Here is an 11452-nt window from a genome sequence, read left to right as displayed (position 1 = left end):
ACCCCTGCTGAGTCATGCCAGTCTGTGTTTATAAACGTTAAGTATATAGGAGGCAGTTTGGCTATAGTAGTATGCCTTTCACTAGAGTCTATAATTCTCTTCTCCCTTTCCAAGTTAGAGACTTTGACCAGGGATACAGTACTTGCTATTTCCGACTGTGCTGTACTCATTCCCCACAGATTGCAATGGTGTCTGCACAAGGTAGATGTCAATAAATGGTTCCTTGATAATTTTTTTTACCATGATCACTTTTTCATTCATGAGAAAAGATGATTGAAATCTCCAGTGTCTAGTAACATACTAATTTACCATGTAGTCTAGGATGGAATTTCACCAGTGTAAGAAAAAAAAAAAGAAAGGAAGGAAGGAAGGAAGGAAGGAAGGAAGGAAGAAAGAAAGAAAGAAAGAAAGAAAGAAAGAAAGAAAGAAAGAAAGCAAGCCCAGAGGCAAAAGGTAATGGGTTAATTTAAGAAAAGCTGGCTAGCAAGGAGTCAAACTAAGGCCAGGCATATATAACTAGAAAAAAAATTAAAAAGCTGAGTAGCTGCTAAGACAACCATTCCACAACACACAAAAATATTGCTAGACAACATAATCCTTTACATCTCTCCTCAGACATCAGAATGATTTTAACTGCTAAACCCTTGAACAACACTAAAAGCAGAAAAATGGTTTTTTTGAGTGATCAGTAAGATTGGAATTGGAGATACAGACATTTCTTGAGCTTTTGAGTCAGACAGCACATCTGTTTTGTTGAACAGCAGGTCTGGTATCCTGCATAACTTCTGAGTCAAGGTGTTATGTTTTTAGAATACAACCTGATCTGCTAACTGGGGGTTGGAATAGGGCTTCACAAGATGAGCTTGTGGCCTAAGAAATGACATTGCACTGAAGGAAAAAGGACTGCATACACCAGGTTATCCAGCGAAACAAGCCCAAGCTGCTCTTGAGGGAACTTGAGTTGTGTTTAGGCAACTTAGTGATAACACCAGCATACACTCAAACAGGTGACGCAAGCTCACTGCTAATGGCATTTCTCCCTAATGAAGAACGATTTGGTAAATATGTATCAAACCCCAGAATAGAATGTACTAATAGCATCCAAGTGGAGAATATCACAGATTTTTAGTGTATTTTCATTGCAATATTTATTTACCTATCTTTCCAATATTTCTTCTCCATGTAGTATATATTTAACTTAAGAAAGTTACCTAGAATGGTCATGATGGCCAAGTATTGACACACTTGGCAGCTTTTCTTTGAGAATGTTGACACGGTAGGCAGTGATACTGTACTACTTTTTCTCTTAAACTATTCAATCTTTTAACTTGAAATTGAATTCTCCCGAAAGTCAGGTATCTGGAAGGCACTGTCTAATTGTAAACAAATAATGAAATTTTAAGTCAAAGAATTTCAAAGTGAATAGGTTTAACTCACTAGTATTCTTATTCTCAATGTTTTATTCACTTACCTGCTAATTTAAACCCAAAGTCCCAAGGTCCATGGAGACAACAGAACCTTGGGTCTGACTTTAAAGGGACAAGAGCAGCAATGAACTGCTTGTTCTGATTTCAACAGGAAGCACTGTTGATTGATTGATGATTGATTGGTTGCTTGGTTGCTTTTCAGTGCCCATATCCAAGCAGTGCCACCTTAGGCAAGATTATTAAAAATGGAACTGAGTCTGATTGCCAACATCTTGCTTTATTTCTTGGTGGAAGTAAATTAAGGCTTTCTAGACTCGTACAGCACGTAGTGATTTGAACATTAGAATTAAAGAGAAACAAACAAACAAACAACATTGACCAATGAGCATTCAATGTAACGGAGCCAGGAAAGAAGCCATGTTTTAACACAGAGAATTTTTCAATGAGGCCTTTTGCTTGTCCTCCAAAAGCTACCACAATGGGTTGTCTGTTACCCTCAATACCGGAACATTCCAAATCATTTGGTTTAATACTCCCCATTGTGACTCTGCAATTCACAAACTTTAGGTAGAACCTCAAGTCAGAGAGCAGAGGAGCGCTTCATTCAATTTCCTTTATGACCCTACATTCGGTTTCGGTGGCTGTCACTAGATCCTGTCCCCAGCCAAGACTTTTGCTTTCCCTAATGACATAATTTTGTTCACTCACCCAGACAAGGATGGTGTGAACTGAGCAGAAGCTGGGACTCATGGAGTGAGCGACAGAAACCTCCTGAGGGGTTGCCAGCTTATTGCCTAACTTCTTCTTCCCAACACAAGACAATAGTACACAGCAGAGCCTACAATGGGAGTGCAGTTGTCGTACAGTGCATAAGCTTGGTCTGTAACAAAGGCAGCGTGCTTGGCTCGAAGGAGCAGAGGCTCTGCGAATGGAGGCTAGACACTCCGAGAAGAAGATGGGTGAACTGTTTCCATAGTGATGGGGAAGGAGTGTGGCCAGAGAAAAAAACTTGGGGAAGTCCTGTGTTTACTAACAAAAGACAACTGGAGTTCACAGAAACAAGCGGCAGGATTTCTTCTGGCTATCTGATTCTTTAAAAATGAAACTAGTAAATTGATTTTTGTTCAGAAGGGACCATTTAAAAGTCCTTCACCTGAAAATTCAAAATTTGAACTGATATTGATGTTCTGTCCCAATGCCTTGGTGGGTGGAGCAGCATCTGTGTGTTCAGTGCATTCCCTCTCCTGCATGACTGGCGCTTCCAGTGGAACAATATTGAAACACCTGGAAGCCTGCTTTACATTCTTTAGTGGAAAACATGCAGACAGCAGGCAAGGTGGCCTTGGTACAATGAGCCACTTACAAAGTTAACCCCAGAAGGCTCGTTTGATGGAACAGTAAGGAGATGAGAGAAGTCAAACTGAATTGTGAATGACAAAGGACCAAGGCATCTGTCCCCGCGGGCTGCACGACAGATGTGTCTGAAGCACAGCACATGTGCACTGAGAAGGGTAAGAGAAACCTTTAAGGATGTGGGCTCCCTTGGACCTCACTTGTTAATTAAAAATTATAAGGGTCTGTACTTGGATTTGAAAATGCCCAGTGGATGCAAGCTGACAGGGAGATGCAGGCTTGGCGTCCTGGTGCACTCTCCTGCCTGGGTTGCGTGTGGTGGAGTGAGGGGATGCTACGGCACGTGAGCATGGAAGTGCAAGCATCCAACACGGCAGAAGACGTGTCAAAGCCTAGCCCACCACACAGTTGTGCTGGGTCTGAGAGAGGAGCACAGGGACATCCACACAGGACCCTAGGTGCACGGCAGTGACCCCACAGACCCACCTGAAAGCACAGCTCATCCACACAACCATTTCTCTCAGAAGCATTGCCCATGTGCTTTTCTACAATGCTCCTTATACAAAGCTCGGCTTACTGGTGTCATTATTCTCTCAGTTCTAAAATGGGCATGAAGGTCATCCCTACCTCTGGCCTCTGGTGGTGGGAAGCTGAAGCCCAGAAAGGTGAGGCTGACCAAGGTCACACAGCTAGTTAGTGGTAGAGCTGGGAGAGGAATTACGTCTCTTCTTATTCCGTGTGATTTGCCATAATGCATTAGCACAGGGAAGCTCTCTGCATACAGAAAATGTTAGCATGACTTTAACCCCAATTTGCTTTGTGAGCAATTTAGGAGCGGGGCTTAGGCAGCGTTAGAGGGCCTCATTCTGATGCTAAATGCTGCAGCTGTTGCAGGGTTGGATGCAAGGGTGAGGAACTCTGGGGCATAGCTTGTGTACAGGAGGGGGAAGGGAAGCCAGGGTAAGGTGCGTTTCTGAAGACACACTGACCAGCAAGATGAGCTGCATCCTTTCCAAGAGGATATGTCTACAAATGAACCGACCAGAAACAGTTTACCGTGGTAGAAATTTGGTTTTTCTCCTTCGTTTCTTTGACCTCATTTGTGGATGAGAAATAAAAATAAAAGCCAGACTCCAAAGAACATTCCTGGAAGAAACGGGGGCTGTGAGTGGGCATGGGTGCTTAACATGGGCAACTTTTACAAAACATTGTTTGGTTCATGTTGCTGTGAAAACATGCCCCCTGGGAGCTGTCCCTTCAGAAGAAAGCAGGGTTGGTATGCTCAATGACACAGCGCTTGCAGTGTCGTTTCACAAACCGCAGGGCCTCCACTGAAACTTCACAGTCCTGGACGTTCAGCATCTGCAGGTCAAAGCAGTTGGCAGCCACGATCTGCAGGCCCTGGCCGGTGATGCTCTCACAGGACTTGAGGCTTAATCTCTTGAGATTGAAACAGTTTAAAGCCAGGGATTCCAGACCTGTGTCAGAGACCAGAGGACATTTGCCAATGTCCAGAGACTTAAGTTTCGTGCAGTTCTTGGCAAGGTACTCCACGCCATGGTCCGTGATGCCCTCGCAGCCCCTCGCATTGAGGTAGCGTAATTTGCTGCAGTACTTAGCCACATAACGAATGCCCACATCCGTGATGCGGCCGCAGTGGGCGATGCTGAGGTACCGCAAGCGGGACTCCAGCTTAGCGATCTCCCGCAGGCCAAAGTCGCTGACAAAGCGGCAGTCACTGACACTCAGCTCCTTGATGGACGTGCAGTAGATAACCAGGTAGCGGAGGCCCTCGTCGGTGAGGCGGACACAGCGGCGCAGATAGAGGTGTGTGAGCTGCGTGCAGTGAGCTGCGATGGTGTGCAAACCTTCGTCCTCCAGCACGAAGCAGTCCGTCATATCAAGGTATCGGATGGAAATCTGTTTGCCATGCAAGGGGGACAGTTTAATGGAGGCCTCCCGGGTCAAGCTGATGCAAGTAACTTTGGAGCACCCTGCATAAAGACACAGAACACACGCTCAGAACAACTTGCCGGAGTGAGAACTTGGTTCTGGGGAGCCAGAACTGAGTCTTAGCTCTCTCTAGCCCAGCCCAGGGGTTAACGCTAATGGTCTTGACTCCTGAAGATAAAGATTTTAAGAATGATTTCCTGCTTGTCAGGTTATTTGATAATTTTGCTGAATTTTGGGCTTAAGGGGATTTGCAAAATTTTTAATTGGAAATATCAACATGTGTTGGGGCAAACCACACTTTGGTTTCTTTGTCCTAAAACGGACACAGGCCCTTTCCTTCAGGGCAGTTGTAATGGGGTAAGAGCACATGCCTAAATCTCTGGCTGTGATCCTAGAGGTTCAGGAAGTTCCTAAAGCTCTGGTAGTGACCTAATAGCTTCTTGATTCGAATAAATGAAGTGAGAGAGAAGGATAGGGAGAGAGGACACTGGTACTTGCTGGGCAGCCCCTTCCGGGTTCCCTGGGCTGATATTTTCACTGAGTTTAGGACCACTTTTCACTGCTTCCCCAGGAGGCCAAACATTCTGTATCTCAATGTTGTGACTGGCAGTCCTATACTTTGGGAATAGAATGATGTGCAGTGAAGCCACAGATAAGGAAAGCCTTTGGAAATTATGGGATATTTCTGTCATTATTACTCTATCTAAATTAATTTGTGGGATTTGATTCAACAGGTACTGATAGAAGATAGCAGTGCCATCTAAATTGTTGCCGTAACATGTCTACCTGTCTCCCTCTTTTGCTTTGCCCTTATACCCAGTATTTCTATACAGTTGTTAGAGGTCATTAGAAGTCTAGAAAAGGCACTCAAAACATCTTCACTCAGAGTCTTTAGAAGGGGGCCCATTTTGTGCTGAGTATAGTATCTAGTCAGTCTAACAGATCACCCAAGGGCTTCTCTGTGCTCTTACCACTGGCCCTACTGTGTGCCTGTCGTTTCCCTGACACCACCTCCGCCCCTGCCTTCTAGTCTCTGGGCCTGTATTATGAAAGGATCTTCCTCGGATAGCTCTAGGAGCCACCTTCAACTTTCTTAGGTCCCCGGGATACCAAACAATTGCTTTCCTGGACTGCCATATAAAAACCAGCATCCCTTTATTTGAAGCGCTCTTATCAGTTGGTAGCATCGCATGTTTATCTGTTCAGCTATTTATGCATGCTTCTAATGCATGCTCCTGAGGAAAAGTACTCAGGCAAGTTGATGACCGTACTTCCTGTGTTCAGTTCATAGCTGGCACTTGGTAGGTGCTGTTGAATGAATGAATGAGGGAGGGAAGACATGATTTATAGAAGAATGTCTCCATAATAGATCAGATGGGAGACTTGAATATCCATCATTTACATGTTCAGACTTTGGCCTTAGCTCAAGAATATCTGCATCAAAAATACTTATTTATTTTATAGTTAATAGAAATGCCTTTCATTTGTGTTGTCTTATAATATTTACAAAGTACTGTGATGAAGATTTTTTTATCTTATTCTTAATAAATTAAAGAATAGGATAGCAATGCCCAAGGAGATATTCTTGGATAACTCCTATACAACATTTTTAATTCCCTAGAACTATGTGTAAAATTATATACATATACATATGTATTGTACAGTTTAATTATTATAATATTGCATATCACTTTACAAAAATATATGTAGCCAACTTTTATTCTGTAAGCAGTTAATACCCATTAATACAAACTATAAAATATACATTTAGAGCCTATCCCATTCTACTACATTTTTTCTTCTCATTTTCTCCTAATTCTTATCAAATGCTGTTGCAAGTACACAACCATTTGCCTCACTTAAGACACCCCCAAATTTTAGCTACTCAATACAATATCTAAGACTTGTGAGTAGCACTATAACAATGTTATTGGGGACTTTTCTCCCATCTCCTGACAGGCTGACCAGGAAACTTTGATAAAGCATAGGTCCTGGGAATAACATGTTTCAAATATCATATCTTCAAAGCAAGGGTTTTAGGATGTGAAGCACAGAACCAACTATGGGAGACAGATGGGGTTCCCCTCTCCGGGGGCATCATGGGTTTCTGGGATATGGTTAACTCCGAGGACTTCCCTTCCAGTTTTTCTTTTAGGTTTCTTTCTTTGGGATGACTGTAACCCTGCATATCTTGAATTTTTCTTCCTATCTGGGTTGCCTGTGAAAGCATTCTTGCTTTCTTGTGTTATATAATGAATTTTAATCCAATATTTTGGTTTAAATATTTCTAGATTCTTAATATCCAGCAAAATCTATTGTGCACCAGGAAGAACACAATATTTGGGCAAAAACATATCTGAAAAATAGGATTTCAAATTTAAGAAAATATTTTAGTACAATTGCAGGAAATGATTTTGATATGCTTGTATGACTTATGTTATAGCTATCTCTAATTCTTACAGAGTTGTTGAGTTTGCATTGGAAAGAAAATAATTTTTTTCATGGTTCAGAAATGCCAATGGATAGTTCATGCATTCCTGTTATACAGACACACACGGACACTTAGAAATCATTTATTTAGACTTCAGTTTTAAAAAGAGGAGGCATGTGCCTTCTATACACAGGCTAGAGCAAGTTTACAACTATTCAAGGTTTCAATACTAAGAGGGAGGTAAGCAATGACTATGATATGGCAGCATTGTGGGTTACACAGGGATTTTCAGTAGATGCGTCATCAAGAGGTAAACATGCAGACAGCCGTGGAAGAGCTTTTTGAAATGACTGTATTTAAGGAGATCATAAAAGAGAAATAACTTGGATTCTGAAGTCCCAATACTGAAACAAAGGAAACCAAACTTGAGAGACAAGAAATCACTCAGTATCTGGAGGAATGAGAATATTCATGGAGTACATCTTAGGGTTTCTGGAAAGACTTAACAGAAAATAAGGAATGGTTGTCTGGGGCCAGAACATGGGGGACTGCCTTGAAGTCCAAGATAAAGGGGATGGGGTGTGAATACTCTTCCCCCAAAAGAAGAGCAACGGTTGAACAAGTATTGATTCAAGCTCTCTCAAATTTTCTCCGCATCGTGATTTATTCTCATTTGGGGTGAGGGGAATCTCTTCTTTCTGTAGAATGCAAGGTAGTCCTATCAGCAAAGACCGATGACTAATTTCGGGGTGAGGGGAATCTCTTCTTTCTGTAGAATGCAAGGTAGTCCTATCAGCAAAGACCGATGACTAATTTCTAAGATTCCTGATGAAAATATGAAAATGAAACAGCAATTGTTGCTGTTTATTGAGTGTTTGTTACAATTTTCTCAGTGGCGTGCATGCAATGACTTAACTCAGGGAAGCCTCAGCTACCCTAATTTTAATTATGAGATTTTTGACTTTTTTTTTTCAGCTTTTGCAATGTATCTTGGTATATTAACCAATGGAAACTTGAATTCTTTCAAGATAGCCATTTCAGGTTTTGGACGTTTTTTCCGCACTTAATTACAAGATCCCGAAACACAAAACAAAAATCCCTTGTTTGTGCTGATAAAAAAGCACATGTCTTGAGAGAGATGGACCTATAAATATGCAAGTACCAGAAAGTAAATTCAATGATGCTTTAGTTGCCATGTTCAAAATGCAGACACCAAGAGGAAATCCTTGGCTCACTTGACGTAAGGTGTAGAAGACTGTTCACATGAGATTCCACCTGTAAAATGGCAAATCTCTTAAGAGAGTTGTTGAGAAGGCTTTGGATGGGAGCAGAAAGAGGACTAGTATGGAACCCATATAGGTAGACATTCATTAATGTACGCACAGGTCCTTTGTGTTTGGGGATCTGCAGATAGTTCTGTAGAAGAATGAGAATTTGAATCTCATTGGAAGGACAATTGGATGAGCAATTCATTTGGGGCCTTAAATGAACTATTGAAAAATGAGTCTTTCCTGTAAGTGTTAAATGGAGAGCAATTGGAGATTTTAGGCATGAGAGTGAAGACTTACAACTTGAAAATTTTTCCTCCAGAAGCTGCATATGTGGAGTGCGGACTGAAGTGTTAAAAAGAGCAGTTGATGAAATGCTCCTGTAGGCAGGCAGGTGGAGGAGAGGGGGTGGGCTCCAGGGGCTGGGAAATTCACATGGTCTGGATAGGATTCTGCTGATTAGGAAGAAAAGATTGGGGAGGAAAAAAAAAGGTGGTTCTCAAGTTGGAGAGAGCCTCTTTGAGGTAATTTTACTTGCAACAATTACATTTTAGTTTTCAAAATAAGTTTATTTTTAAGATATTCTAATTATGTTTAAAATACTCATAAGACCCTGTCCCCTGCACCTGGCGTGGGCAGCACAATAGAGCCAACCCCATTGGCAGAGGTGTGGTAGAGCCAGGTCTGAAGTTGTGAGCATGGGAGAGCTGCCCCATGGATGGGGGAGGGCATCTCCTGAGGCAAGAGGGAGAGCTGACCCTGCTCCTCACTGACTGCAGCACTTGGGAGAGCGCCCCCTAAGCCAAGGCAACACAGTAGAGCTTCCTTGAAGGTGCAGGTGAAGGAGACCAGATGCTGAGGACATGAAAGCAGGAGAACTGTCCCTGCCCTGTGCTCATTGCTGCAAGGGGGAACTAGCCAGGGCAATGTAGGAGAGTTTACCCTGATGGTGAGGACAATGGAGAGCTGGGGGCTGATCAACCCTGCCATTACCTAGGCCTAGAACCAGGATTATGAGTCGGCCTACCCCAATATCCACTCCATCTGTGATTTGCTGGAGTGCATAAAGGAACTGGCCCTGCAGACCCAAAGCTGCAGGACCTCCACAAGACAGAACAACAGCAGGGTAACTAAGAGGAGTTCCAACGAGGGCCCAGCAACAACAGCGTAGCAGAAACCAGAGGCTTTGAACCAGACCAATGACTTTTTGCAATGAACACTCCCTAGTAAAGATATGTGGATAAAAGGGTTTGCTGTGTGACTCACTGTGTCATACTACAACTTCAAAAAGATAATACTAACAAAGGGTAATTTGTGATAATGTTAAGATACTGTATCTGGCTATGGTAACTACTAGTGATTTGAAAATGTAATATTAAGTATTAGCATTTTCTACCTTGCTAAATATGGCCCAGGTAATCTCATGCTACCTAGAGCAGTGGTTCTCAACCTTCCCAATGATGCAATCATACAGTTCCTCATGTTGTAGTAACCCTCAACCATAACATTATTTTGTTGCTATTTCCTAACTGCAATTTTGATACTGTTATGAATCATAATGTAAGTACCTGATATGGACCCCTGTGAAAGTTGCGACCCAGAGGCTGAGAAATGCTATTCTAGAGGATTTGAACTCTAGACCAGAAAGTGAGCCTTCCATACTGAAGTTTACTGTCATTGGAAAGCTAGCCACTATCTGAAACCCGCTTAAAACCATGGGGTTTGGGCGATGAATCATGAAAGCAGTTTTGGCAACTTTCTGGCCTCTCTGTGTCTTTTGGCATGACCACTTCCAAATTCCCCCAGAAATGGAAGAAATTTTTAGTAAGTGCTGAAGGCAAACCCATCCTTTAATCCAACCTGCTAAACCTTTCAAGTCCATCTCTCCCCAGTCATATGTGAAATTGCATCTTAAGTTGGTAAGCCACAGGCTCCTCCTATCCTCCTACACAGATATATAGATCTGTGGTGTTATTGGCAATCTTTGTGAAGCTCTAGAAATACGTATAATGTGAGAATGGCATTAAGGTAGAGGACAACTGGCGAGACAATGAGGATTACTGAGAACTCAAGAACAATGGCAATGGGTTTTTGATCCTACTGCACGTACTGGCTTTGTGGGAGCCTAGGCAGTTTGGATGCTCACCTTACTAGACCTGGATGGAGGTGGGTGGTCCTTGGACTTCCCACAGGGCAGAGAACCCTGATTGCTCTTAGGGCTGACGAGGAGGGTGACTTGATCGGGGGAGGGGGAGCGAAAGGGGAGGCAGTGGCAGGGAGGAGGCAGAAATCTTAAATAAATAAATAAATAAATAAATAAATAAATAAATAAATATTTCATGACAGTTAGTGATGTTGTACAGCAAGCTAACCCAGGCCGGAAAGCTCAGTAATCCCATTCCCAAAGAGTCAAGTGGCTTCGGCCCTTTAAACCTTCAAAATGATCTCAAATAGGAGAACACAAGTACTTGAATTCTACATGAAGAACACCTGGGGACATGCTCTGACATAGTACGGGATTCCATCAAGTCATTCTCTAACGAGGAAATACAAAGGAGGGTGTGTAAGTTGTTCAGATGGCAAGAATGAGAAAGAGTCTGTCAATCTTCTTAGCTAAAGAGAAAACACATCAGGCTGTAGCTCTGAGCACTAAGTGAACTGTCCCACATCTCAGGGCTCCATGTTCCCAGAGTGCCTTGGAGAAAGACCCTGAGAAATTGTCCTTGTTTTCTGCTTCTGTATGCCAATGGCGGCTCATGACTAATCTACCACACAGTCAGGATGACTTTGTCCCACAGCCAGCTCAAGCAGGAAAGCCATAAGCAGCTTTCCAGGCAGGGAAGGAATCTGCAAAAATAATGGGCTGTCAGCCGAAATATTTTCAGATGTCGGCTTCTGAAGGACAGACCAAGCTGGGAGCTGTTTTACCTCCAAGAATTTTTTTTTTGAAGGGCTTCATTTACCTCAGATTCTTGTAAATCCCAAATTCTATTTCTTTGCCTGACACAGTGGGTTTTACC

At 42.7% G+C, this 11452-nt stretch overlaps 1 protein-coding gene across 1 annotated transcript in view; it reads right to left on the bottom strand.

The window, feature by feature from the left end:
* Positions 1-1720: 1720 nt before the first annotated feature.
* Fbxl7 (F-box and leucine rich repeat protein 7) overlaps positions 1721-11452 on the bottom strand; it is a 343239-nt gene continuing 333507 nt past the window's right edge. The window contains exon 4 of the mRNA XM_057790165.1: positions 1721-4774. Within this exon, the coding sequence (XP_057646148.1) occupies positions 4038-4774 (737 nt within the window). The 3' untranslated portion in view covers positions 1721-4037. The remainder of the gene's footprint in view (positions 4775-11452) is intronic.

Source organism: Chionomys nivalis, chromosome 15 (genome assembly GCF_950005125.1).
Source record: "Chionomys nivalis chromosome 15, mChiNiv1.1, whole genome shotgun sequence".
Lineage (NCBI taxonomy): Eukaryota > Metazoa > Chordata > Mammalia > Rodentia > Cricetidae > Chionomys > Chionomys nivalis.
The sequence above is the reverse complement of the archived record's forward strand: the minus strand, read 5'-3'. Positions and strand labels throughout refer to the sequence as shown.